Source organism: Meleagris gallopavo, chromosome 2, assembly GCF_000146605.3.
Source record: "Meleagris gallopavo isolate NT-WF06-2002-E0010 breed Aviagen turkey brand Nicholas breeding stock chromosome 2, Turkey_5.1, whole genome shotgun sequence".
In the NCBI taxonomy this organism is placed as follows: Eukaryota; Metazoa; Chordata; class Aves; order Galliformes; family Phasianidae; genus Meleagris; species Meleagris gallopavo.
This window is the reverse complement of record NC_015012.2, coordinates 3,816,210-3,843,578: the sequence shown is the minus strand read 5'-3', so window position 1 is coordinate 3,843,578 and position 27,369 is coordinate 3,816,210. Positions and strand designations below refer to the sequence as shown.

General features: G+C 44.6%; 1 protein-coding gene across 1 annotated transcript in view; it reads right to left on the bottom strand.

Annotated features, from left to right (window-relative positions):
- The window catches only part of SLC24A3 (solute carrier family 24 member 3), a 130,426-nt gene that overhangs the window by 41,176 nt on the left and 61,881 nt on the right, over window positions 1-27,369 (bottom strand). Inside the window, exon 4 of the mRNA XM_031552668.1 lies at window positions 9,015-9,091. Coding sequence (XP_031408528.1) covers window positions 9,015-9,091 — 77 coding nt within the window. The remainder of the gene's footprint in view (window positions 1-9,014; window positions 9,092-27,369) is intronic.

Genomic DNA, 27,369 nt, shown 5'->3' with positions numbered 1-27,369 from the left:
GCTGGTGCTCTGAAAGAGTGGAAAGGATCTTATTTTCTGCACATAATCTGGGACACACAAGCAAAGTTTAAAACCAAGTTTCCGTGAAACAATGAAGTGGGAGAGGGCAACTGCATCTTCCAAAGACCTGCAAGAGAGGTCAGAGCTCACCTCTTGCAGCACTGTGAGTATACAGCATATCTATCATGTTTGGCATCACTGTGAGGAACCAGAAAACGATCTGTCTGCATAAGTTTGCTAAAAAGTTGCCACAGAAAGATGCTATGATACCACCTCGGATCTCATAGCAGATTATGGTATCAGCAAACATTTATCTATGTCTGTATGGATGTAAAAGCACAAACCCGTGAGAGATCCTTCAATTCTGGGCATGTAAATAGGGCAGTGAAGCCCAGGACATTAAGCCTGGAACAAAATGCACTGCAGCAGCTGCACACAAACTAGCTGTGTCTGGAACAAGGGCTATGTAAGGCTGCATGCAGTGAGGCAGGAAAGAGAAACACCTGAGCTCCTTTCTCCATTCCCCTCCATGAGCTTGCTGCCCGGAGCTGCATCCAGTGCTCACAGCCTTCCATCTCAGCTCATGCTCCTGCACGTTTCCACGTAGTGTGTCTTCACACTGCACACCACAGCATCACCACTGTTTTCAGTGCAAATGGGTCTTGATTTTTTAGTTGTTTTCAAGATAGAGCTTCTCACCTGTGAAACTACCTCCTGTAAATAAAAGGAGCCGAGAGAAGTGGCCAACATTTGTAGGAAAACAGTGTCTTAATCCTATTGATTTGGACCTTCAGGCTACAGGATGCCCCATCTCTGCCTCATTTTGGATTGTTCACTCTGTGCTCCCACACATAACTTCAGATGCTATGATGAAATCAGGCTGCTCAGCTCTTGACAGTTGCTAGCTGAGGCATGTATCAGCTCTGCTGGAAATTCCCTGCAAGTCCCTATTATAAATAAAGACTATTTTCTACAAAACCCATAAATTCCTGCTAAAAAAAAAATAAAAAATTCCCAGCAAAGACAAGAAGCAGTGTTCACTTCCCCATGGCTTTTGCCCTGCCATGGTTCCCATCTTATGATCATTAACTCTGCTCACCTGGGGTTAACAAGGAAGTAAAAGGTATCTGAGAACCAGAAAAATTATATTCAGACCACAGGCTTGCCCTTACTGATCAGGTTCTTGTGGCATGGATTGAACTGCTGTCTGTCTGTATGCCCGTCTGTCTGCATCTGTGCCTGGATGCATGATACTGAAACAATGCACCCAGCACTCATTCACTGAAGCTCTGGTGCTAGGAGTGTATCAGAGTATATTCTTCTGTGAGGAAACCTTGGGCATCACAGTCGAATGACCAGAAACAGCCTAGGAGTGTGAAGTGACCAAATCTCATTGAAATACAATAGATAGAAGGTACCCAACTTCAGCCTAGATTTTTCAATCCGCTAATCACATTAATCTGCAGTGGGTCGTGCTGTTGTTTTCCCTTCCTAAATGCACAGTAATGCCTTTCAAGAACACTAATCTGTACAGCATCATCTTTATAGAGCACATTCTCTCTATTTGCAATAATCTACAGTCACAGAAGCACAGGGCATCACATGGCTGCTGGGGATTCCTGCAATCTGTTATGGTTATGGTAGCCAAGTTCTCCTGAAGTGAGACAGAAAACAGACCAAAAAAGAAAAAGAAAGAGAAAAAAGCACACACTCAGATCAAGTCCTTTCAGTATCTGCCTCAACACGAGGTGCACACAGCCTTTGTCTCCTCTGTGCCCTTACCATCTTTTCAGCTCACCCAAACCTACTATAGCCTACACAGAACGCACCAGGCAGCTTCAGCTTGGACTGACATCAGATGCAGGATGTTCTTCAAAACTCAAGGAAATCTTTCTGATGGTTGTTAAACAAGCACTCCAGTGACTGACATGAAGGGCAGGTTTGCACCATCTCAAATGCAAAGACAAGAACAAGAAAAGCACACCGCATACCCACAACCATACATAGGTATGAAAGCTACACTGCGTGTCATTCTACTGATTCTTAGAGTGCACCATCACAAGCCAGAAGAGTGGCAATGGAATTTCCTTCTCTCTACTCCTGCTTGTACATCAGTACGCTCGGATATAAGAGAAAGGGTAGCAAGTGGACAGAACTCAACAAGGAGTGGAAAAGTGAATGTGAAGAAGTTGGACCATGCCTTCACTCACCCTTTTGAAGGTGAACACCAGTGCTGCTGTGCCTGCTGAAAGCTCTGAATCAAAGCCTGCTAGATCAGGAAGATGACTGCGGGTTACTTCAGCAAATTTTACACCAGGCTGACAGAACAGATCATACTGACTTACAGGCCTGAACGTTTATCTTTAATGATGTAATTGTTGTCACAATCTGGGTTCTGGCTGGGAGTCTTACTTAATTTATCTGGCTTGAGTTAAGTACAGTACAAAGAGTTCAAATCCATGGAATATCTGCTTAGAAAACAACTTGGTTCATGAGCTAAAGGCTGGCAACTGCTCTTGGCAAGTGAACAGATGAGGACAATAACTGTTACTTCCTTGAAAGTGTTTTTTTGTTTTGTTTTGTTTGTTTGTTTTTACACAAACCAAACAAAGTAAGGTTTGGACCAGCAGGAACACATCAAAAAGATTAAATTTTATGTCAAGTCAGACTGGTAAAGATAGAACACAGATATCACTCCAGGCTATTTTACGTGGTAAGAAGGAAGAGAACCAGCAACAGGGCAGGCCAGTCTGTTCCATATATCCAACGTGGGCAAAAGCAGGCAGTGTGACCTTAAGACTTTGAAGCCAATTAGGTGGTTGAAGCTTCCAAATTCAGCTGTGGCTGTTACTGCACCAAGCATCACTTAACTGCATCCAGCTAAACAGAAGACACACGAGCCTTTAAACAGGCAGCCTACTGAAAAGATGTCTTTTCCCCTTGATAGGACAAGGGAAAATGGTTTCAAACTAAAACAGGATTAGATGCAAGGAAGAAGTTTTTTTACACTAACAGCAGTGAGGCAGTGGCACAGGTTGCACAGAGAGGCAGTGGATGCCCCATCAGTGCAGACAGCCAAGGTCAGGCTGGATGGGGCTCTGAGCACTGCAGGAGCTGTGGGTGTCCCTGTGCACTGCAGGGGTTGGAATGGATGGCCTTTAGGAGTCCCTTCCAACTCAGATGGTTCTGTGACATTTACCCTCCCTAGAAGTCTGTTTTAAAATTAAGAAAATACAAGGCCCCTGTATTAGAATTTTGCAACTATCAGATTAAGTACCACCTGACAACTGTTTTTTAAGCAATGCTTCTAACAAACATCAGAAAATTAATTGCAATCTCTGTAGATTACACATATTATTCACAGCATGTGATCTGCTGCTCAGGACTTATACGTTTATCACTACCGTTTGTCCAGAATCTCTTTGAATTTCTTGTGCCAGCCTCCATCCTGGCATTAGAACAAGACAAAAAGCCAATCCTCATGTGCCTGGGGATACGTAGGCAGCCTGAAAGCAAGCCCCAAAGGGGCCACTGAGAGTAAGGAAGTTGTAATGAGACAACTGAGTAGATGCTCGGAGAACTTTCCTCCAAGTTAGAAGAGCTTTTTTGGGGATAGACTGAAGGTGCCTATCAGAAGATTTAGATTGAGACCTTCAGGATGAGGAGGGATGGGAGCACTTTCCTGACTCCACCCAGCAGTTAAGCCATGTCAAGGGAAAGAGGATGAATTGCAGAATCATGCAATGGCTTACATTGGACGGGAACTCAAAGCCAGCCCCAACCCCTGCCATGGGCTGGCTGCCCCCCACCAGCTCAGGCTGCCCAGGGCCCATCCAACCTGGCCTGGAGCATCTCCAGGGATGGGGCACCCACAGATCTCTGGGCAGCAGTGCCAGGGTCTCACTGACCCCTGAAATAGACCCTGCCTGCTTCATGTCTCATCCACTCAGCTCCCACCTGAGCCCCTGGTAACTGCAAGCTCTGTCAGCCACATGCCAAGTCATCTTTCAGCCAAAGAACAGAGCAGCACTTGCCTCATTCTCTAACCCTCTCCAGGCAGCTGGGATCCCACATACCAGCCCAACTTTACAGCCAGCACCAGCAGCCACTGCCCTACCGTCATGATTCCCTCTCTGCTACATATAACGGGTTCTGAAGAGGCTGAATTTCCAGCCCAGAGCAGCATTAAGTCAAAGGAGAGCTGAATGCATTTTCCTGATGCAGCAAAGAACTGGCAGTACCAAGCGCAGGACCCACACCTACAAGGCTCAGATGCACGCCTACTTTTCTATTCACAAGTCCCTTTTCAGCAGTTAAAGATGCTACAACTGAGAGATACTCATCTCTACAATTTCATTTTGGGAAATCTGCTTTATACCATGTTACCCTTCATGAAATAACCAGGACAGATTATAGAAGCATGACCTATATAAAGAGCTATTCTGCATTCCGTATTTTCTAGCAACTTGTCTGTAAGAAAAAAAAAAAAAACAACTAGTGCCTATACATAATTCTTGTTCACATTTTTCCTATAATCTAACGATCAAACTGAATTTAGGATCAATTTAGCTACAGATCTAGAGATTACTCTGAAATGGACTACTCAATCTTGCTAAAAGGTATGTGTCTAACAGAAAATGCTGTAAGCAGACCGTGACTCTTCTTGCAGCTCATGTCCCCCAGAAATATCAGTTGCTTGGATGAGCTGAGCACTACTTTGGTTTTCCATAACTCCACAATCAGGTCTTGCATTTCCCTGGGAAAGAATGCATAGGGTATGGTTCTCTCAAGAAGTTCATTTAATTAGATAATTGGTTTGTCAATCTGACCTGCCTCATTTCTGAATCAACAGCTCATCATAAGTGATGCACACATCATCTCAAACCACACTGCACCACTGAAAGCACTGCAACTAAGCACAGGGCTTTCCTTAATTCTAGGCATACAAAGCCACCTAGAAGTCCAGCTATGTACAAACACTTCTATATCACAAAGAATGAATAAAATAAGCATGCTTGGAGTACTGCAATAACAAGACTTCCAGGGAGCCCTCCATGACACACAAATCCTCCCTCTCCTGTGGCAGCACACATCTCACAGATGGATGAAATGATCTACCTGCTGGCTTGCAGAGGTAATGGGAGCCTATTGCTGAGTGTCTACATGGGCATCAGCACGTGTCTGTCAGAACAACCTCAACAAAAAAAGTTAAATGCTATGAGAACACCTAGATATCCACAACCCTTTGGGAACAATGTCAAGACTGCCAAATGAAGTCTCAAGTGCTGGGAAGCTCCTGGATCACAGACTTTATCCTTTAGTACTGATCAGAGCCAGACCCTAAAAAGGCAGACCCTGGCTCCTTCTCAGTCTAACACTTCAAATCAGTGATTTAGCAGGGATGTCACCATTCCTGATATCTCTCCCTCTTCTCAGAAACGACATGAAAATAATTAATAGCAGTAAAGCAATCAGTTGATGAGCTACAAAGAACTTTCCAGGGGAAAATTAACTGTTATAGCTTCAAACCTGCAATATATCTTCAGTGGCCCACTTTGCATTTGAGCCAAAGTGCTTTCAGCTCAGGCATTTCTGCTGACTAAAACTATTGCTGAACTGTTCCTGCCCAGTTTCTCTTAGGCTTTTAAATTGCTTCAGGGGTTACCATCATCTTCGTGAAGATCATGTTAAGTAATTCAGCCTCAGTGTGGGATCTGATGGAGTGTTTCCATTTTCACTGTCATTAAACGGCACGGAGAAGATGTTTTGGGAATCCCTTGAAAGGCTCTCACTTGCATCACCCCAAACGCACACGGTTTGATAGTGATAGGACAAGGGGGAATGGCTATAAACTAAAAGAGGAAAGATTTAGGTTATTTAGGAGGTAATTCTTCACTCAGAGGTTGGTGAGGCCCTGGCTCTGCTGTGGGTGCCCAACCCCTGGAGGTGCCCAAGGCCAGGTTGGATGGGCCCTGGGCAGCCTGAGCTGGTGGGGGGCAGCCAGCCCATGGCAGGGGTTGGGGGGCTTTGAAGTCCCTCCCAACCCAAGGCAACCTGTGATTCTGTGACTCTACGAAATTCCCATTTCAGAGCATTTGTCCTCTGGTTTCCGATAAACAAGCTCTACCTTGATGTCTTTCAGAAATTAACATGAAAGTGGTAGCAAAGGAGAGACAGGAGAAAGAGAACTAGATTTTACCAAAATGAACAAAAAGAGTTCAGCATAAAGTCCCTTTGATTCTACAGCCCTGTCTCCTCAAACCTGCAGAGAATACTGACTCCGCGTCTATACCTTTTCCTACAAAGTGTATTTCCATGTATGCTCTAATTTTATCAGACATTTGGTAACTGAAATGCTGGAGGGGAAAATCAGAATTAGAGGTTGATCACCTCCAACACAATGACGACTCCTTTCAATTGAGACTGAAGCAGCAGGTTGCTTAAAGCTGACCGTTGTTTTTTTAATAAGAGTCAGTCCTCTCTTGGACAACAGGTTACAGTTACTCTCTCTGCCCAGAGAGGTGGTGGTGCTCCATCCCTGCACACAGCCGAGGTCAGGCAGGACAGGACTGTGAGCAGTGCTGGAGCTGTGGGTGTCCCTGTGCACTGCAGGGGGTTGGAATGGATGGCCTTTAGGGGTCCCTTCCAACTCTAAGGATTCTATGATTCTATTCTATGATGGGCTCAGAGTGGAAAGACACTGAGAAACGTCTCAGTAAATGGCTTTCATTGTCTTTCTGAAGTAGGCAGTTCATCTTCAATTTTCTGTCCTCAAAAATCTGCTTTGATATGTTTTAAAGTATGTTCGGCTTATTCAAAACTGACAGAACAACCAACCAAAAAACCAAAAACAAAACCAAGAAAGCCTCCAACAAAATAAAACACCAAAACTGTGGAAAAATAAACTATCTTGAGAGTAATTATGAAGCCCCAAATAATAACTTGAAGTAGAGTGGAAAACAGCCCAACATACAGTTTACATAGTCGTCCTTATGAGAATACTGTGTGATTCACTGTTACTAATAATGAAAAAATACAGTCCATATTTTGCCTTTTGTAAGCAGCCTGGAAAAGCACACGTGGAGACAAGGATTCCACTGAGATTAAGAATGACTGTAGCAACTCATATTTTTAATGGTCTCATTCTAAACTTATTCCTGTAGCTCAAGAGATTTTTCTTAAAAATAGTTTTTGTGTTGAAATCTAAGAAACATGAGTTTACAAGGTAGCAGCACACTGTTATAATCATCATGTTCTGCAGAGAGTGGCTGCACAAGAGTTGTTTTCCATATACAGAGCTGAATTTAACTACATGCAGTTAAACTCTTTCTTAAAAATTCTCATAGCACTTTCTGTATCACTCACAGTGGAGGTAGAAGGGGACAAACTTTCCAAGGCTACATTATGTGGTTTACACATTTGCTGTATGGATCGGGAACAATTGATGCAGCTCCTTGAATTAGTGATCAAGAGCAACCTTTCCCTATCAAAACACAAAAACTGTTTGTTTGTGGCAATAAGAACCACAAGAGAGACAAATTGTCAGCATCCAGTTTGCAAACAAACAAACGATGCAGGACCACAGGCAGGAGAAGCCCAACGTGGAGCCATCATTTATATCTCTAGTGAGGAAGCTGGAGATCCTCTGAAGATGTTTTTCTTTCCACTAACTGCAGAGCAGCTCAGGGTGACTTGTGTTAGAGGGCATGACTTTGAGAGATGGTTTTTCTGGATTTTTAGGAACATTCCTGCTAAAAAATCCAGCTCAGGTTTAGGATTCATTTTTCAAAACATCTCAAAGCTAAATGCTCCCACAGAATCTTGGAAACCTTTGGCTTGCCAAAGTCAATAGTGATGTTACTCAATAATTTACTGAAGCCATTCAGCTGAAATAAAATCATAACAGAGCACTCGCATTACATGATGCAATACAATCTTATTTACACTTCAAAAGAAATCATGAAGGCACATAGCTAATGATAAAGCAAGTATTTTCTTTGCTGCTTAAGAATGCATTCTCCCCCTTGCCAAGTACCAAGTTGGCAGCACTTCTGAAATTAAGACATTAAAAAAAATTGTCTTCATCTACCCAACAGAAGTTGAAAAATGGATTTGGAGGGGAAGTGCTTCCTTCTGTGTTGTTACTGCAGCTCCACGTATGGTCTCGTAACAGTGTCTAGTGGACTAATTGACTGCGCTTACATTTAAATTTATCTCCACTACCTTGAATGCTGACCTTGCCAAGCACCCCTTTTACACTGCCTTGTTTGAGGCAGAGATCACGCAACTCCGAGCCAAAAATTGCATGGCTTTCTGACAACTAAGAGTTTATAAACAGCATCTATTATAATCTTCCTGGCACATTTCTGAACTTTGAGGCTCAACATTTTCTAGAATTCCCCAACGAATCCAGGACCACTGTGCAGCTGGTAAATGCAGAGTTACGACCTCTTCTTTAATGCATTTGGGAAGAAAAGCTCACTTCAGCAACTTAAATACCAGGGGAATTCTGGACATCTAAGTAAGAGACTGACTAGAGCATTTTCTAGTTGGATTACAATATGACTCAAGCACTACTTATACATTTCTTCTACAGGCACCATTCTTGTCAGGAAAAACAAGAACCTTTGCAGTACCCCTCCAGGCCCACCAAGACAGGCTGACCAGGCTGGCATTTTGGTCTCACCGCTCTTTGAGATGATGGCTACTTCTCTCTCAGTGCTGGGGGAATCCTTGGCCCTTTGAGTCTTAAACTGGAAAAAAAAAAACAACCCAACTTTCTGGCTCTTGTATATTTTGATAGAGGGTATTTTTTGGCCTGTTGTGTAACTTACCACGCATTAACATTATACTCAGATTAGTCACTAAAACTCAGTCATGACTGAGAACAGAAGGGGAATGTCTGCATGCAAGAGCAGAAAACCCTGTGGGTAGGAAGCAGTATCAACTGTCAGTGAACACACTGAATCCAGTCCAAACTGATAGGAAAAGAAACACAGTGTCACAAAACTTACACAAATGACATGCAGGATGACAGCTCCATGCCTCCTGTCCTCGTTCGTGAAGATGTCATTGGGGAATTCATGGAGAGCTGCAAAAAAGAGGAAAAAAAAAGCCCAGATGCTTAACCACGTACTCAAAACTGCCAAGTGTACTGTTAAGTTACAGAATGCAAAAACATCAGAGCGTTCCGTGGGGTGGCAGCCCTACAACAACCACCCTGTGAGCCCCATGCCCTGCAACAACCACCCTGTGGGCCTCATGCAGAAGCTCTCTGTTCCACTTAGGTGTCAGCTTAGCTTAACTTGTCCTCTGTCAATCAGACGTCTTGCTTACTGTGCGATTTGCTTCCGTAGCAACCGTGAGCTGTGTACCCAAAGACATCTTGGAGAGAGCAGATAAACCCCAAGGACACACATCGCTCTTCCAGAAAAGTCCAAAGGGAAACAGCATATTCACGTAGATGCCAACAGGTCACTCCCAAAAAGCACTTCTAGCTTATGGTTTTGTACCTGGAAATGGATGGGATGGGTAAAAGCAGAGGGGAGGTGCTAGAAGTACTCCAAATAAATCTCAGAGTGTCTCCTACTAGCACAACACTGATCCGTATCCACAGCTACAGTGGGGCTCTGTGTCTCAGCCTTACTCCTCCCCTGCTTTTACCTTAATGACGATACACATAATGTCCTGCTGCATTGCTAAGAAATGGGGCTGGCTCTCTGATCCCTCACAAAATAAATGTAGAGAGTTGCAATTAGCACTGCGGGAAAGCAGCACCTGTCTCATCTGAATGCATGCTGGCTTGATTCCTTCCCCCTCATCTGCGCACACAAAATGCTTACTTTGAAGAGGCTGCCCGCAGCTGCCGATGCTTGGAGGCACACTATGACAGAAGTCATTTCCTCTGCAGGCGCAAAGGGGACATCATGTGCCATTTAAGCCCATACTTTGCTTTTCCTGTCAACGCAGCCCCAGAGGACAACTTATTTTGCTCCTCTCTACAGCTATGTTTCCCAAGCTGTAAGACCAAAGCCTTCCCTCTGACTCTTTTCCTCTTGACTTCCCAGCACCGAGTCCTCCAGCCGATCCATGGAATTACTGAATGCTCTCCACATGAGCAACAATGTTCTCCCAGTGCTGTTCCCAACAGCACACACTTGGCAGCAAACTCCCTGTGAGCTGTTCTAACTTTTTTTCCCTGCCTGGGTGCCTCTTATTGCCCTCATTGAGTGAACAGTGCCAAGATGCTGGTATTTCATTTACAGTTCCTAGGATGACTTGCTATATTACTTAATCAGCTAAGGCCTGAAAGAGGGTGAAATCCAAGACAGCAGCAGATAGTGAGTGTCACAAACAGAAGAACTGTTTCACCTTAGCCACTTCTTAGCTTTACAAATCATTCGTGCATTTCAGATCAAAATGAATCTTTCTTCCACCTTCAAATTTCACTCTGACTCCTCAGAGAGGTCCTTGACGTGAACAAGACCTTTGATGTACAGCAGCAGAGATGCACGGGAGGTTTTCACAAAGGCATGTCAGATATTTAGAAAAAAAGCAAGCGTGCCAAAGCCTTTGGGTCAAGAGGGAAGGCTTAGAATTACTGTGAAATCCTGTGAGCTGTAACCCTGCATACCTGGACAGGGAAAAAGGTCAGTCAGAGACATCCTTAAGCAGAGAGCAACACACACCTGAAGTGTCAGAAGCGTGTTTTCTGTGGAGCTGCTATGCTCTACGCCATAATAACCAGTTTGACTTCCCATTTTCTTCACAAACTCCTGTGCTCAACCAAAGATGATCACTCAGCTTGTCTAACGTTGCCAAGCCCCAGGTCCTCGCCCCAGCTGCAGACCCCCATAATACAACAGCTATGTTCCACGTGTGCAAGAATGGTGTTCAAAGACTCCCATGGCACAGCCTGCACACGTTCCCAACAGCAGTTTTTTCCCTGCAGCAAACTCAAAGGGAAAGTCATTATTGTTCTGAATGAAGAATAGAAGTGTTCACTCTGCAGTTATGCAGTAGGATTCAGGCAGGATCCGTGCTCTAATTAGCTTCCGAAAGAGCATCTGTTGGCAGAAGTGAACCATGAAGAAACTTCATGCAGAAACAATTATTTCAAATAACAATATGATAGAGCAGGAGAGAAAAAGAAACAACACAACCCAAATCAGATGCTGCTTCACTCAGAATCAGCAGATCCTGCATCCAACCTCATTATTCCCACCATAAACTGGGGCTAACTTTGCTGAGAACAGGAGGTTCACCATGCTTCTCTGCAATCCCATTATCAAGACTGAAGGGCTTTGAATGGTCCAGAAGACCACCCTCCATTTACTATCTGTTGGTGACACCAAGCATGGTAATCTAAATGCAAAATCCATCTTCTGTAATCCCTGTCTTTAGCACTTCTCACTAGGCATCTTCCTAACAACAGCCCACCTTGCCAGAGGACACAGCCCATTACTATGGTGGAAAATCAACTATATAGGCCCTTTGCTCCTGCCTGAGCAGGCAAAATGTGCCTCAATCTGCGCAGATACAGTAAGCAGCCTTCTACAAGCCTATCCAGTGCTGTGAGCTGACCAGGTTCATACAATCAGAAGACTCACAAAATTACTGTCATCACATGGGACCCTGAACATCACTGAAAACGAACAAAGATCACATTCTACCAGCATTCTTGCACAGAAATGGGCTGAGGATAACAATGAATGTTTCTACTTATGCGATGCCTCTGGAGCAGGTCTTACAGAATGCTGTTCTGAAAACAGCACTTTGGGATCACGACACTGAGTTTGAAGACATAACTATATGAGGTATTAGAAAACTTAAATGAAAGACCTCGAGATGGAATAACCCAGTGCTTTATGCATAGTGCACACTACTTGGGCTTCTCAACTTCAGATAACAGACGAAGGGAACTAAAAAAGATACTAAGCTACAAACTGGCACCATGAACAACCTACTGCTCCCTGCCCCTGTTGGTCTTGAACCTGGAAATCACATGGTAGAATGGTCATGGGAGGTACAAGTAGGACCAAAACAGTGCAGCCTCCTTGCTCCCTGGGGAGTGTTATTAGAAAAGGGAGGCTCTGACACTCCCCAGGTGCTTGGTACTTGGCCCACTTAAAATACTTGTTGATTTTTCTTCAATGGAATAGAACTGTAACCATAAATGGACAGCCAACCTTCAATGAAATGGATGCCTAAACAGTGGATGAAGCCTGAATGCTGAATCATGCATCATCTCATTGCCTGATGGAATGTCACAGTGTAGTGTGTGCAGACTGGCTCTCACCTTTAACAGTGAGAGTAAGATTCCAGGTGCCATATTATGTTGAATGGAAATGGAACTGATATGTCAGTACTCAAAAGCTGGTCTAAGAATATTAACTTACCCAAATCCTTGAATAAGGGTCTTAATAAGTCCTCCGTGCATGTGATACTATGGGGTTCTTTGTGTGCTTGTGGTCGATATGGCTGGTCGTACTCACCCTTTAACCGGGCTGGGCAGTGTACTTGGAGATGGCCTCACAGACCCAGTGTAACGCACTCCAAACTACCACAAACACCAACTAACTGGCAAATCTTTCTCACCAAACACAGATATAAAAGAACTGCTTGGTCATTCTATGCCATAGCCATCCTCTCCCCACAAGCTGCAGTCATCAAGCACCTGCATTAGCTAATCACACTGCAGCAGCGCTAAGTTTAACACAATAAGCTACTGGGCTGATTAACCAGGAATCAGAAGAAACGTGAAAAACTGTCCTGTAGAATGGCATGCCATTAGACATATTGACCGCTGCCCAAGGGATTGCCAGTGTGCAATCATTACCACCGACTGTTGGGCATGTATTCCTCATGTTTCCAGAAACGTAACTCATATGATGATACAGATGAACATCTTAATGACTCAATTTGAGCAACTAACAAATGATCGTGTCAATATTTAGTTAGCCTCCATACCGTGACAGGAGAGAAAATGGTTGTACAGTATTATTGGGTTCTGTCTTATCTGCCCTATTAATTGCTGCTCACTCTATTGCTTATGTGGGATTTGGATGCAGTGCATACCAGCCATCTTCAAACGAGCTATGTCTCAATTCAAACCATGAAGTGGTAGAGCATGCAGCAAAATACTGATCCTTCCTAAAGGAGGCTCGCAGTTCGCTCTGGCTTTCTCGCTGGGTTTAAGTGCACTAGAGTCATAAAGTCTTGGAAACGACAGACTAACAAGCATCCAGGAAAACCAATGTCCCACTATGCTAATCCAGAAAACAGCTCAGCGATTTAATTTGTTCAGTGTACCCTCATTAAGAGCTATATCTTTTTGTTAGGTTTGCAGTTCTCGTTCCAAAGTCAAGTAATGGGTATAACAGTTGAAAAGAGCGTGCAATATAATTGGATAACCTTTGTTGCAAAGTTGTTGCAAGTCATTTAAAGATAAATTACTTTCATTTACTCAAATGCTTTATTACATTTCTGGCTGTTAATTGGATTATAAAGCACTTAAAGACAGTCTGCCAATTAGGTTGCAGGCATGGCTTTTGGTAATAAACTGCAAAGCAAGTGCATGGAGGATGTTCTGGCATTCAGAGTGTTTCTCAGTAATTCCTATTTGAATTGCTCAATAAAAGCTAAAATAACAGTTTTCTTCTAATGGTCACTTCTACACGTTCAGTCTTGAGCTGGAAAAACCAAGCTGCTTTTTCCTGGCTTTCACATCATTATCATGAGTAAAGCTTCAGCAATTGGAATTTAATTAGCAATTCCATAGATGATTAAATGGAAAAAGAACGTAGCTAACTCTCACAGCTCCGCCGCCTACTAAGCAGTAACTGAGCAGGAAGGAGCTGTATCAGGTTTGCTACAGACCCAAACAAGTGGTTTTGTTCAGGAAATCGTCCTCACCATTCGCCAAACCATAAGACACTGCAAACACGGGGGAGTGTTTTTAGCCACACGCAGAAGAGTTTGCTAACACACATGCACATGCTTCTCTTCCTCCTGCAGCTGCTGAGAATTTTGTCTCTTAGCAGACTGAGTCAGAAAACCGAGCCCTTTCATCAGGAGTCTGCACTTGTTCAAGGAGACTGAAGTGCACCTAAGGTAAAAGCCTGCAGAAAAAAAAAAGGTGTAAAAATAGAATAGGCTGATAGCTCCGGGAAGGAGATAGGGAATCCTAGTCATCCCTCCTGGGCACAGCAGCAACATCTCATTCTCACTCAGGTTCAGGTTCCCACCCCATGCTGTAATGAAATGTACCTCCTTAGCTGAGAAAATGGCACGTGTTCATCGCTCCAAGACACTGTCTGAACACAAATGTTCTTCGTGGCTTAGACTCGAATGTGTGCAATTACAAAATAATGTATGCCAATTTGGAATCTGCCACATTTTGATGAGATGCATCAGGTGCAGACGTGTACAGATAAGAGGAGAGCTCTGCAAAACACTGGAGCTCCTTTCTGAAAAGAAAGAAAGGGTGCCTCTGCAACACCACTCTAACAACAGCTGCCCTATTTAGATAGTATAGAAGCTCATAGTTTGTTATTTTGCCTAAAAGAGCGCTCAGCTTTTACACAAGACACAGGCAGATTTTGCCAGGCTTATTTTGATTGCACCAGATAAAAACAAAACCAACTCTGTCACTGAAACCAAACCAACTCTGTCACTGAAACCAAACCAAAAATGTCTGCCTAACTGATCCTGCAGGCTTCGCAGGCACTTGGCAAACTGCATGAGAGCAAGGGCTTCAAACTCAGCACTTCCACCACTGCGTCCTGTTTGATCACAGAGTATGATGCCATAAGTTCTGCTCTTTGGCATTGGATGGGGACCTGGAGGAGCAGAGGATGTTCAGATTGGCAGCAGCTGCCATGCAGCAACATGAGAGCTGGGGTCGCAGCCCCCATCACAATGCACCCAAGCACAAAGCAGCAGCAGACCCACAAGGATATTGCCCTACCTGCTCCCCCTCCAGACTTGGAGGAAGACTGTGTACCCAGGCTTGATGGGGTGAAAGTTATTTTAGTCATAATAGAACGAGCTGGAATACATTCTTGTCTTTTTATTCTAAATCAGTGCACACTTCATTAAAACTGGGACCCTATTCAGCCTTGGCATTAGCTGACTTACAAAACGCTCCGCATTTCCACTCTGTTCAGAGGATTTGCTGGCACAATACAGGTTGTGCCTGTCAGAGCCGAGCTCCTTCAAGGCAGCTCACATGCTGTGCCAGGACAGATGCAAAGAGTAAATGCTGCTGTGTTCTTCTGTTGGGTATCAGCAGGAAGTTAGCCCTTCAAAAGTCTTCTCCATTCAGCTCCTTTCCCTCACCTATCTGATGTTTCCAGCTCTGAAGTGTCTTTCAGTGCATTGCTTCCAAAGCAATAGGAAGGGAACGTGGTGCCCAGAGTTGGGCATCCTGGGTTTCCATTGAGATGGCTCTACTGAAGAAAGCTCCTATCCTAACAGGCTGCCCAGAGAGCTGTAGGTGCCCCATCCCTGCAGGGGCCCAGCTTGGATGGGACCCAGGGCAGCCTGATCTGCTGGGGGCAACCAGCCCAAGGCAGGGGTTGGAACTCGATGAGTTTTGAGGTCTCTTCCAACCCAAGACATTCTACAATTATACGTTTCTATCTCTCTGTAGCACAGGTTCCATGTCACAGTGAACCACTCCTGCTTTAAGAAGGAAGGAGTTGCTAGCAGGACTACTGCCAGGGCTGCTGAGATCAGGTAGACAGAATGGAACATGGCCATTCAAGAGGGATGAGAGGAGTGCATGGAAAAGTAACCTCCTATAGATTTCCTCAAGGAAATCCTGCTTCTGTCAGCTTTCACTTCAATGTCTATTTGTGTCTATTTGAATGAGATTAAAAAAAAAAAGATGAAGTGGAAGGTGGGGTTTTTTGGCTCATTTTTTTAAGGAAAAACTCATCTAGATCAATAGATCACAAAGCTGCAGCATACACTTATTTTTTAAACAAAGCCTCTATGCTGCTGGCCAGGAACAGAGAAACTCTTGGGAAATCTGCCATGGCTTTCACAGAAGCAGCACAAACAAGGATGATCAGTCTAGGCAATCAATTAGCAAAAAAACTCTCAGAAATTCAAAACCTCAGTTCATTTTTTTCACTTTATCCCCACAAATCTTTCATGGCCAAAGGCAAGTCACATCAGTGCTAAGCACTGCAAACACTAAGCAGCCTACCCTTTATCACTATGTGGGTTTCCAGGATAATTACTGCGTCCTGCTTGGCTTCTCTCTGAAGAGCTCTTCCCAGGTGGCTGCATGTCCCATCACGGAATAGAAGATAAGGCTTCAGAGAGTCACTGCTTGAAACAATTATGTGAGTGGGCTAGACTAGAACCAGGACTCAACTAGAGTCTAGTCTAGTCAACTAGACTAGAACCAGGATACTCAACTCCAGTGTTTTGGGACCATTGCTATTCATACTAGAGAAGCAGATGCAATGAGAGGCTTACTGTTGTCACCACTTACTGACCAAAAGCAAGCTGCTGATATAATAGAGATATACTGTACCCACCACATAAGTCATGTAACATTCCTATGTGCAATGGCATATTTGAAGTATTGTGACACTTCACCAGGGTTGGCTTTTAGCAAGCACTGTGTGTTCAAATAGTATTCTCTGTATCTTTGCAGTAATGAATGCTAATTGCCCTAAATTAAACATTTATGATGGATGTTCATGCAGCAATGAGGTTAAGCGTGCATCCACTTCCTTTGGTTACTGCATGCTCATTTGCTTGCACAGAGGAATAGAGGGCTTGTGCCTAACACAAAGGATGCTGGGGCCACACACCGAACAAAAGAACGTTTAAATCTTTCCAGGCTGGCTCCTCAGCAGTGCTCAGCACAGAGCTGGAGCGTCACAAAAGGGAGCCTTGCTGCAAATCAGTGCCACTGAGTCCATCACAGTGACCAAAAGCTTCCCTTGAGGTATTCAAGAAAAGGGTAGATATTGCAAAGTGACACGGCCTAGAGCATGTGCTGATGGCTGGACTAGATGATCTATTGGTCATTGCAACCATAATGATTCTACAGCTCCAGTTTTGTCTATTTATTCCTGTGTCTTCTACCAAAATCTCCTGTTTAAGCAGGAAAGACAGAAAGAGAGAGAAAAGGAAATTCTCTCAGCTGTCTCCTTGCTACTGGCTCACACTGTTTTTTTAGCGGTTACTGAGTGCTAAAGTCTCAGCCTCGTCCTTCCTCATTTGCATCCCAAGAGGAGATATAGAGGATGAGGCCTCATCAGGTTCCTCTCTATCCAACCCTCAGCTCGTCCAGGCTTTACTTAATAGCAGCACAGCCCTCTGTTGTGTGCCATCCACTCCTCCCAGCTTTGTATCACCAGCAAACTTGCTGAGGGTGGACTCTATCCCTTCATCCAGATTGCTGATGAAGATATTGAACAACACCTTGAACAACGTTGGCTGTATGGCCCAGATCCCAGCACCCACCCCAGCCCAGCAGCCCACACTGCTCACACCACCGGCCCATACACCCCCAGGCAGAGTCACCAGGCCTCCCCCATCCACAGCTCCTCCACAGCACCCTCAGCACAGTGTCTTCCACCTCAGTGCCCTCCAACACCACCCGCACCTTAGACACAGCTTTGTCCCAGGGAGTCAGGGTTGCACATCGGTTTGAAATAGAGGGGATGCTTCTCCATGATTCAGAACCCAAACTGCCTGCCGTTCACAACATCCTTCCACTAAGGCTCCTTGTCACTCCAGACAAGTAGAGGATGGCTGCCTGCCTTGCATTTCACCCGGCCTTCACTCCCCAGGGACTCACCAGTGCAGCTGCACAGCTGCCACATACTCCACTGTCCCCATGCTGTCACTGCAGGGATTTGAAGCCCACAAATGAATTTCAGCATTTAAACTGTCTGGGCGCATCTGCGCAGCAACTCTAATACTCTTTAAGCTCCCTCAAATTTCTAAATGCTTAAAGCTATTACAATCTCTTTGTTATTTTACGTTAGGCATCCCATTAACTATTTTCTTACTTTGATGTAATCAGCGTTTTACATTATGTGGAGATTAATTCTGGGCAATGAGGCCAAATGGCCCGTCCTTTCTACAGATGGGTCAGCTTAGAGGAACCCGGTGAGGCACAACAGCCCCATCTCAGTGCAAGAGCCACTGTCCTCTTGTGCTGTGCTTCACGTTGTGCACGACCACCCCAGATCACCAGTAGAGCCCAGCACCTGGAGTCCAAACCACGGATGTGAGCACAGCGAGGTGGTGCGTTTCAGCAGTGGTGACAACAGCAGTGGGTCACCTCCACTGGTACAGATTTGCACAAGCATGGCATGCAGGCTCTTGTTCATCACTGGTGAAAATGCACAGCTATTGGTGTTGCCTATGTTGAAAAAATAGTATTTTGTAACTGAAAATTTGCTCTATCAAATAGTGTCATTGTGCTCTTTGTATCTGTTGCAGTTTCTGTGGAAATAAATAGGAAGTATTACTTTTGGAGCGATCTACATAGATGTGCAGCAGTTCCTCAAAGGTGATAGTCTGCCTTCATCCACCCACCTCTCATCTCTCTGCTTCTCTGCCTCCACTCCACATGCTCTTTGAGGTATAAGTTACACTGGTGCAGAGGGTAATTTATTCACCGTGGTGCCAGCGGTTTGAGTGTACTCCATCCGCCTCTGAACCTGCTCCTCTGCAGAGTAAACATCTGCAAGGTTGATGTATGAAATCACCTCACAGAACAACCTTTTAGAGGTGCTTCTTTCTGTTCTGGCTACTTTCTTGCCACCACAAAGTGTATCTGCACAGGATGAAAGACCGTGTGTTTCTCCAAGCGTAGGACCCCGAGGTTTATTAACATTTCTCCTTGAAGTTTACATTCCAGACACATAAGCTATCTGCTCCCTTCCTCCTCTCAGTCAAAACAGAAGCAGAGCTATCATCTCATTTTTCCACCTCAACACTATCATCGGCAAGGTACTTACGTGCTTAGGCTGGCTCATTTTAAATAAAGATGTTTAGCAAACCAGAGGGAGTTACACTCTTCAGACATCCATCTTTTTGCTCTTTGCATATAAAACTGGGACTGAATTTCCAATCCGAGATGGCAAAGTGAAAATGATGAACATAACTAATATATCTATAAGAGGGAAATTAGAGCAATCCTTTACTCTGATGGATTAATGCATGCGCATTAAAAGGAAATTCTTGGGGATGTAAACAAGCAGCATTCACTTGAATGAAAAAGATGATTGCTGCAACCTATCCCGCACCCCACGCCCAGCATTGGCAATACTGCTGAAGCAAATGACCACTGACATCAGAAAAAGAAATCCTATCTGAAGAGGACCTGATTCCCATAAACACATCACTAACCTGCGAACAGGCATTTTTGTGGTATCCATATGTTCATTTGCATGTGTACCCCATCCCCCAAGAGAAGATTTGCACACACTGCAGAGGAGCTTGCAGCCTAAGCCTTTTTGGAAAAGCAGGCAAGGAGGGATTTCAGGTGACAAAGCAACCAGCACAGGTCCCACAGGTTCCTGCCACTCCTGCTGGCTGTTGTTTTGTTTTGTTTTCACAGATACCTGAAGGAACTAAGAACACTTTGCAAATCAGAACAATGCATAAAACAGGGCTAACACAAGCTGGTGCCACCTCAAGACAGAATGAGCTCTGCCCATGCACAATATCAACCCTACCTATGTCATGGGTAGGCATGCTCACTGGTTCCCTTCAGATTTCATCCCATCTTTTTTAGTCTGTCTCCAGTTTATCTGACATTTGAATACCTGCTCTTCCAAACATACCAAGGGCCCTCAAAACTCCACACCACCTGCACAGCTGGCAGGGCTCAGCACTAATGCTGGAGGACTATTTAATCCCATTCTTCAGCCACCACACCGTGAAGTTCATCACATCCAACTCAACTTGGAGGCTTCTAACTTCTCTAATTACTCCATCACTAGTTCTTTCCATACTTTAGGCTGAGATTTGGCCATTTCTCTTCACATTACATACATTAATCATGCGCTTGCCAATGGCCATTTTTGCAAAGACTGATATGCATGCTGTCCCAAGAAGCTCGATAGATCACTTTCTAAAAACAGTCTGGACTCCCATTTACAGAGATCAAGTAAATCCCTGAAGCTTCCCAACTGCAGCCTTACACTGCTTCTACACTGCTTCTGGTGAGATGAAACCAGGCTTGTCATAGGGACAAGCAACCACATCTCATTTTTGGCTGTACAATCTGAGTGGTCATCACATGAACACCACTGAAAACACGTGGACATCTCCAGCAATGGCACACCGTACCCTGAGCTGGCTAAAAACCAGAGATGACCCCTGATAGAGCTAGATGCAGTGAGCTACATTCATCCTCTGCTGATGGAAACTGGCACGGCTCTGCTTGAACTAATGGCACTCCAGCAATTAGCACTGAGGATCTTTGACTGATTCAGTGGTGTGCTACAGATAGCAGCAGAAAATGTCATGATAATTCTTTGAAATGGAACACTGAGACCAGCAATAGCAAACTTTCTGGCACTCCAGCACAGCCTAAATAGAAGGATGTTTTGTTCCCTATGTCTCAACTTGAATGTCACAGGAATAGGCTGAAGAAACTTTTGTCTGCTTTCACTTATCTGCATAGTGCTGTTCTTCAACCTTAATCTCATTTTGTCTAGAAGAGCACCTTTGTTAGAGGGGCTCTGTGCTGTTTAAGAGGACTCGGCCAGGCAGGATGAGCCATCAGAGCCCAGCTCCTTGGGAAACCCACCATCAGCTTGACTTAAGCTGCCACGACTGCTCCCTGACCCACACAACAGCTGGAGCATACCAGGCTCTGCACTGCACTTTCCCCTGCTGTTTCACTTACAGGCTTCACCTTTGGTCATAACTTTGTTCTATCAGGTTTCTATGCAGAAGAGACATGTAAGACTTGGTGCTTGGCCACTGGATAACTACTTACTGGCTGATGAACTCACTCAGCTGGAGGAGCACCAGAAAACCTTCAATCCAGCTAGCTGACATGTGAGGTCACAGTAATGCTGTGATGGGTGCACACGTTCATGTGTGTGTACCAATTCACTGGCTGAAAGCAAAATACGAAATGACACGTTTCATTTAGCTGTCTATAAAAAGGTCTTACAGAGGCTACATACGTACATGTATTTATCTGTAGATATATCCCCACTACTACACCCACCTTTATCTGTCCCCTACCTAGAGGAGCCTTAGGATAAAGCAGAACCAACCCACTTAGTTTTATACAATTATCAGGGAAAATTGAACAAGCATCACATACAGGTGAAGCAAAGCACACAGCAGGGTCTTCCGCAGGTACGTGCTTTGCTTTATAGTGACAGACAGGCTTAGAGCCTAATCTCCAGCATGAAAATCATATCAGTCAATGCCACCATAATAACCATACATCAGAAAGACAACACTGGCTTTAAATAGGTACCAGCACTGCAGAAGACAAGGCACTTCCAGAACTCCATCTCCGAAGGGCCTTTTATCTCTCTCAGAAACTGAAAGCCCCTAAATATAGGACTACTATTAAAAATTCATGAGCTCCAGCAGCTATTTATCAAAGCCATGGAAATAGGATATTTCCATGATGGTGAATGGCTTGACAGTCATTACTAATAAGCAAACACGCACTTTATTACCATTTTAGAACGGAAAATTGCTAACGAAGTTCAAGGAACAGAGCGTTATCACAAGGAGTTAGCATTAGGTTTTGCTACGAAACACACATTATTTCTGCCATCTGGATGTCTCATGCTTATTAGTTCACAAATGATGATAGCCATGCCAGCCTCGCAGAGATCTGAGTGCTGCTTCACAGAGCTGAGCATCACTGGGCACTCCTCTCCACTACCCAGGCAACACTTGGAGCAACGCACCTTCTACAGACTCCCTAAAAGCTTTTCCTAGAGGACAGCCATGCTGCAGGTGGGGAAAGATTGCCACAGAGTCATCGTTTCTCAATGGCAGAACCCACTGCAAACCATTCTGCTGATTGCACAGTAGCAAACAAGCAGGGAACGGGCGCATGCTTCAGTCTCACGGCAGGTGACAGCGCTGCTCAGGATGCTGTCTTTGTTAGCAAAGGCAGTTCTTTTAACCCCCATTTGCAGTCTCCTATTGCAATAGCCTCATCTGAAAGATTTAATCAGAAAACAGCCTTTCCTTTCACACAGAAGAGGTAAAAGAACAGCTCCTTTATCTGTGGTTTCTTAGTTTTTTGGTCTCTTCAATACGCAAACTTCTATACGCTTTCCATGCTGATGTGGAAGAAACATCAGTGCCTACATACAGCTCAGTAAGACCACACTGGCTGAGGTTGGCCAGCACCCTGGGAGACGGGCAAATCCAAGCTCAAAGGATGGAGATGCCACCACCTCTCTGCAACATACCAAAGGAAGTACTTTGTCAAAGGTTGATGCTACAGCAAAAGAACATTTTTCAGCCTTCTCCTGTCCATCCTAGCAAAATGGGAAAAGCCAAACGCATCTCACTGCTTGTTTTTAAGTCTGAAAAAGAAACAAAGGAAAACTCCTTCCTTGTTCATAAATTATACAGTCAGTCAGTGCCATTTCTCACTTTCTTTTTTCCATCCTTCGCAGCTTCCATACTGTGAATATTGTTCCAAAACAACACATAAATGTCACCAAGAAACTTCGTGTTCTGGTACCAACAGCTGTCATTTGAGATATTATTTTAAATGTTTTAGCCTTTTTCCTTGTCGGTATTTCTGAGGCTCCCAAGAAAGAGCTCTCTGTGGCTGATGATAATAAAAGCATAGTACTACTCATAGAAATATTTTATTTTGGGGATTATTCCCTCCAGGCACTGATGTCCTTCCGAAGAAGAAAGTGCTGCAGGGAAGAAGCTCAGCTGGCATACATGAATCCCTCACTACAGACTTCAGGAGTTAGGGAAGAAAAGCCCTGGGTCAATAGCTGCATGACCCCCACATCATTTTTCTTTAGCTAGAATGTGAAATTCAAATGATGAAACCCTAAGCAAGATTATGAAATAGAGTTAGGAGTTTGAAAAACTGCTTGATCAACTCCTCTATGCTGCAAAGCCCACATCTGCCAAAAGCCTGTGCATCCCCAGCAGCAAAGGACAATACAAACCGTGATTTATGGCCAACAAGAAGGAAAGGGAATCCTGTACAAGTGCCAAAAGCAACTCTGCTTGCAGAACTCCTTGTCTGCATTGAGATCCTTGGTGCAGCACATGGCACGTGCTGGGGCTTATATTACTGCTTGCTTGTATTCCAACACTAGGAAATCCAGGAGGTAAAGCAGAGAAACTGAAAGAAGCAACTGTGCAAAGGACTTAGGCACCACACTGAACCAAAGCATATGTACTTATCTGAGCTCGTAACCAGCTACATACATGTGCATCAACATACGTTTAAATACCACTCAGCAAAGGGCTGAGGCACATGCTTGCTTCTAAGCACATAAATACTCTGAAACTGCTCCTAGGCTTAATCATATACTAAAAGGCATTTCTATATCAAGGCTTTACAGGATGTGTGGGATATGGCAATGTACTCTTCCAAGTTTGTACAAGATTTAGCTTCCAAACAGGCCCAGAGGCATCCTGCAAACTCCAGACCCTCCACCAGACCACAGGAGAAGTACTGACAGTCACTGGGAACAGGTCACCTCCAAGCTGGGAAACAGCTGTAATTTGTCACATAGGCTAGTTCCACAAGTGGTCTTCCAGCCAGTTAAAGGCACAACCCAGGTGACTGCCTGACCATAGGGATTTCATTCAATTTGGTGCCAATTACATGGAACAGGGTCCAGGCTCCCACCCTAGAAAGGACTTCCATCCATGTACAATCGTGTATTTCCAGGAAGGGGTTTTCCTGGCTGAATTTCAGGGAGGAGAAATCCTTGGAAATGAAAACGTGCAGTCAGCGAGTTCTATACACAGTGAGACCCACAGACCTGTAATTCCCAATGGGGATGACTCCACACAGAATTCAGCTCCTGTCTCTTCACAGAAAATCAAGCAGGACAGAAAAAGAAGAGGAAACTACAAGGGCAGCTGTAATTACATGTAAATCCCTACATGGGCAGGACTATTTTATATGTGGCTAGAGAAAGGACCATCTGTTTTACGAAGATAGTAAGCTCCTTTTTTTATTCCAATTATATTCTTTTCCTCTTCCCTCCCCCCCAAATGGAAGCATTGCTGTGGTAATATCAAGAGCCTTAAAATAAGATTATGTTTTTAAATGAGAGAGTCTTTAAAGTGGGATTATACCTTTCAACAGCCAACTAGGCTTTCAATCAATTTCAGAGGATATGCTTACAACTTCATTATTCTAGAAAGGGCCACGTTCATGGAGCAACAAATTAGAAGCATTCACAGGATGGCAGACGAGCTTAAAGAAAGCCTTTCCCTCTGACTTCTCCTTCTCCCTACACAAAAGCACTCTGGTTTTCTTCCAGTGCTTTGCTCAGCATGTGCTTTGATGATTCTAGTGACACTGGCCCTTCCACAGCTGTGCTGTGAAAAGATCACCAAGATCACCCAGTTCAACCCCACCGTGCCCACTGCCCACGTCCCTCAGTGCCACATCCCCACGGCTCTGGAACACCCCCAGGTGACCCCACCACTCCTTGGGCAGCTGTGGCAGTGCAGAATCACTTCTGGAGAAGGAATCGTACCTAACAGCCAACCCAAACCTCCCCTGGCACAACGTGAGGCCATCCCCTCTCGTCCTATGGCCGTTCCCCGGGAGCAGAGGCCGACCCCGCCTCACACAGCCTCCTTTCAGGTCGCTGCACAGAGCCACGAGGTCTCCCCTGAGCCTCCTCTTCTCCAGACCCAACAGCCCCGGTTCCCTCAGCCGTTTCCCATCACACTGGTGCTCCAGACCCCTCACAGCTCTGCTGGACACACTCCAGGGCTTCAGTGTCTTCCTTGTAGTGAGGGGACTAACAATGAACCAGTGGGCACAAAACACTGAAGAACAGAATGGATGCAACCCCCTTAGGAAATGGGATTGTTAGAGGCAGGCAAGGCACTGCTGTGCATGTCAGCAGCCCCAGGCAGGGTCCTGCAGAGCACCAGGGACACTCAAAAGGACAAGAACTACCCAGGACGTGCGGCATTGCAGTGAGGTAGCAGAGATCCCTGGATGCCTGAGTGCTGGGAGAAGATGAGAACTCCCAAAGAAAGAACAGATAGCAAAATAACAGGTCCCAATCAGACCAATTGGGTTGGTCAACAATGGGGAAAAAAAAACAACACACATTGACAACATCTTATATATAACTGCCACTGACATCCCTGGCTGAGGGCCCGTGGTATCTCAGAAACAGTGACATTTTTAAAGGCTTAAAAAGGCAGTGAGTTAACACGATATGTCCAATCAGGCATGCAGCTCACAGGGGAGCAGAGTGGATGCAAACACAAGGAAGAGGCAGCGAACTGTGAGCAGTGAGGCAGCTCTTCCTTTCTGTAAGCAGAGCGAGGTGCCCGTGCACAAATCAGGCCTGCCAGAAATCATTGCATGCATTAGAAGATTCTAACCCATCCTCTGGATTGCTCTGAATCCTTCCCCATTCCATCACATTCCCCCTAGGTCAAAAGTTGGGCACTGCTCTCCCTTGCAGCCAAAGGCACAAAATCTGGATGCAAGAGACACTAAAATGCAGCTGATTTCCCTCCCCCAGTCATCATTTTGCATCAGTCAGAAGGAAAAAATATTAGAAGGTTGAAAACAGAGTTGCTAGGAAGGAGACCAACATACTCATTGCATTGCTCTGCATCAACTGGCAGCAGCTTTACATGCATTTCTGCAGACAGCAGGAAACATGCCACTCACTGCTACATCAAAAGTTATCTGTGTCTAAGGCTATCTATCTGTATTTATACATTAATTGCATGTGTTCCTTTTCATAAGGTGTCTCTGGAATATGCATACTTTTTCTTAGCTCCTGTCTATGAGAAATTCTCAGAGTACAGAAAAGGAGGAAAAAAAGAGACCTGCTATGTGAAGATACACAGAATATTTTACTAAAAAGAATAAAAATGAAAATAAAATCCTTTCCTATGGAAAAAAATGAATCTTCAGTAGAAAGGCCACGTGCACCATGGAGCACAAGGGAGTGTATCTGCATATAGGACAGAGCATACAGCTTGCATTTTTTTGGCTGCTTTCAGCAGCTACAGTGACTTTGCTCAGGGCCACATTTGGAAAGTCCACACGGTGAGAAACTCTTGTCATCCCAAATAAACTAAAAATTGCATTTGCAATGAAAGGCCTTGATTAAAATTGGCATCTCTGAATCTCCTTCTGCCAGCAACCACATTACTTCAAAGAGAGACGCTTTATGACAATCACAATATGGAAACTTCAGTAAGGAGGCTGTGAATTGGACCCACGCTGCTGTAATCGCAGATGAATACAAAACTACAAGGGTTGCTCCAAAAGTAACACCTCCTATTTTATTATGCTGGCCCACTATGTCAGAGGTGGATGGATACTGGTGGCATGGCGCTGGCAAAAATGCATAGTTGATGGAGGGCCACTAAAATGATCAGAGGGCTGGAGTACCTCTCCTATGAGGAAGGGTTGAGGGAACTGGGATTGTTTAGCTTGGAGAAGAGAAGGCTCTGGGGAGACCTCATTGTGGCCTTCCAATACTTGAAGGGAGCACATAAAAAGGAGGGGGAACAGTTGTTTATGACAGTAAATAGTGATAGGACAAGGGGGAATGGTTTCAAACTAAGACAGGGGAGGTTTAGGTTAGATATTAGGAGGAAGTTTTTCATTCAGAGGGTGGTGAGGCACTGGAACAGGTTGCCCAAGGAGGCTGTGGATGCCCCATCCCTGGAGGCATTCAAGGCCAGGCTGGATGTGGCTCTGGGCAGCCTGGTCTGCTGGTTGGTGACCTGCACGTAGCAGGGGGTTGGAACTGGATGAGCATTGAGGTCCTTTTCAACCCAGGCCATTCTAGGATTCTATGGAGGTGACTATGTTGAAAAAGAGCATTTGCTAGTGCTGAGAACGTGCTCTATCAAACAATGTTATTGTGCTCTTTGTATCTGTTATAGTTTCCATGGAACTAAACAGGAGGCATTACTTCTGGAGCAAGCTAAGTACTGTTAAAGAAAAAAATTACTGAAACGATCTTTAGACAAAACCTGCAGGAAAGTTTTCCTCTATCACCAGGATATAAGACTCAGTTTTTCAATGAACACAACGGCTCTTAGATCTTGCCTGTGGATTTCTTTGGTAATGACTGCTGGGGAAAAAGGAAAGCCATCTTCAAAGCAGCAATTTGTTATTGGGATGTAAATCATAGCAAC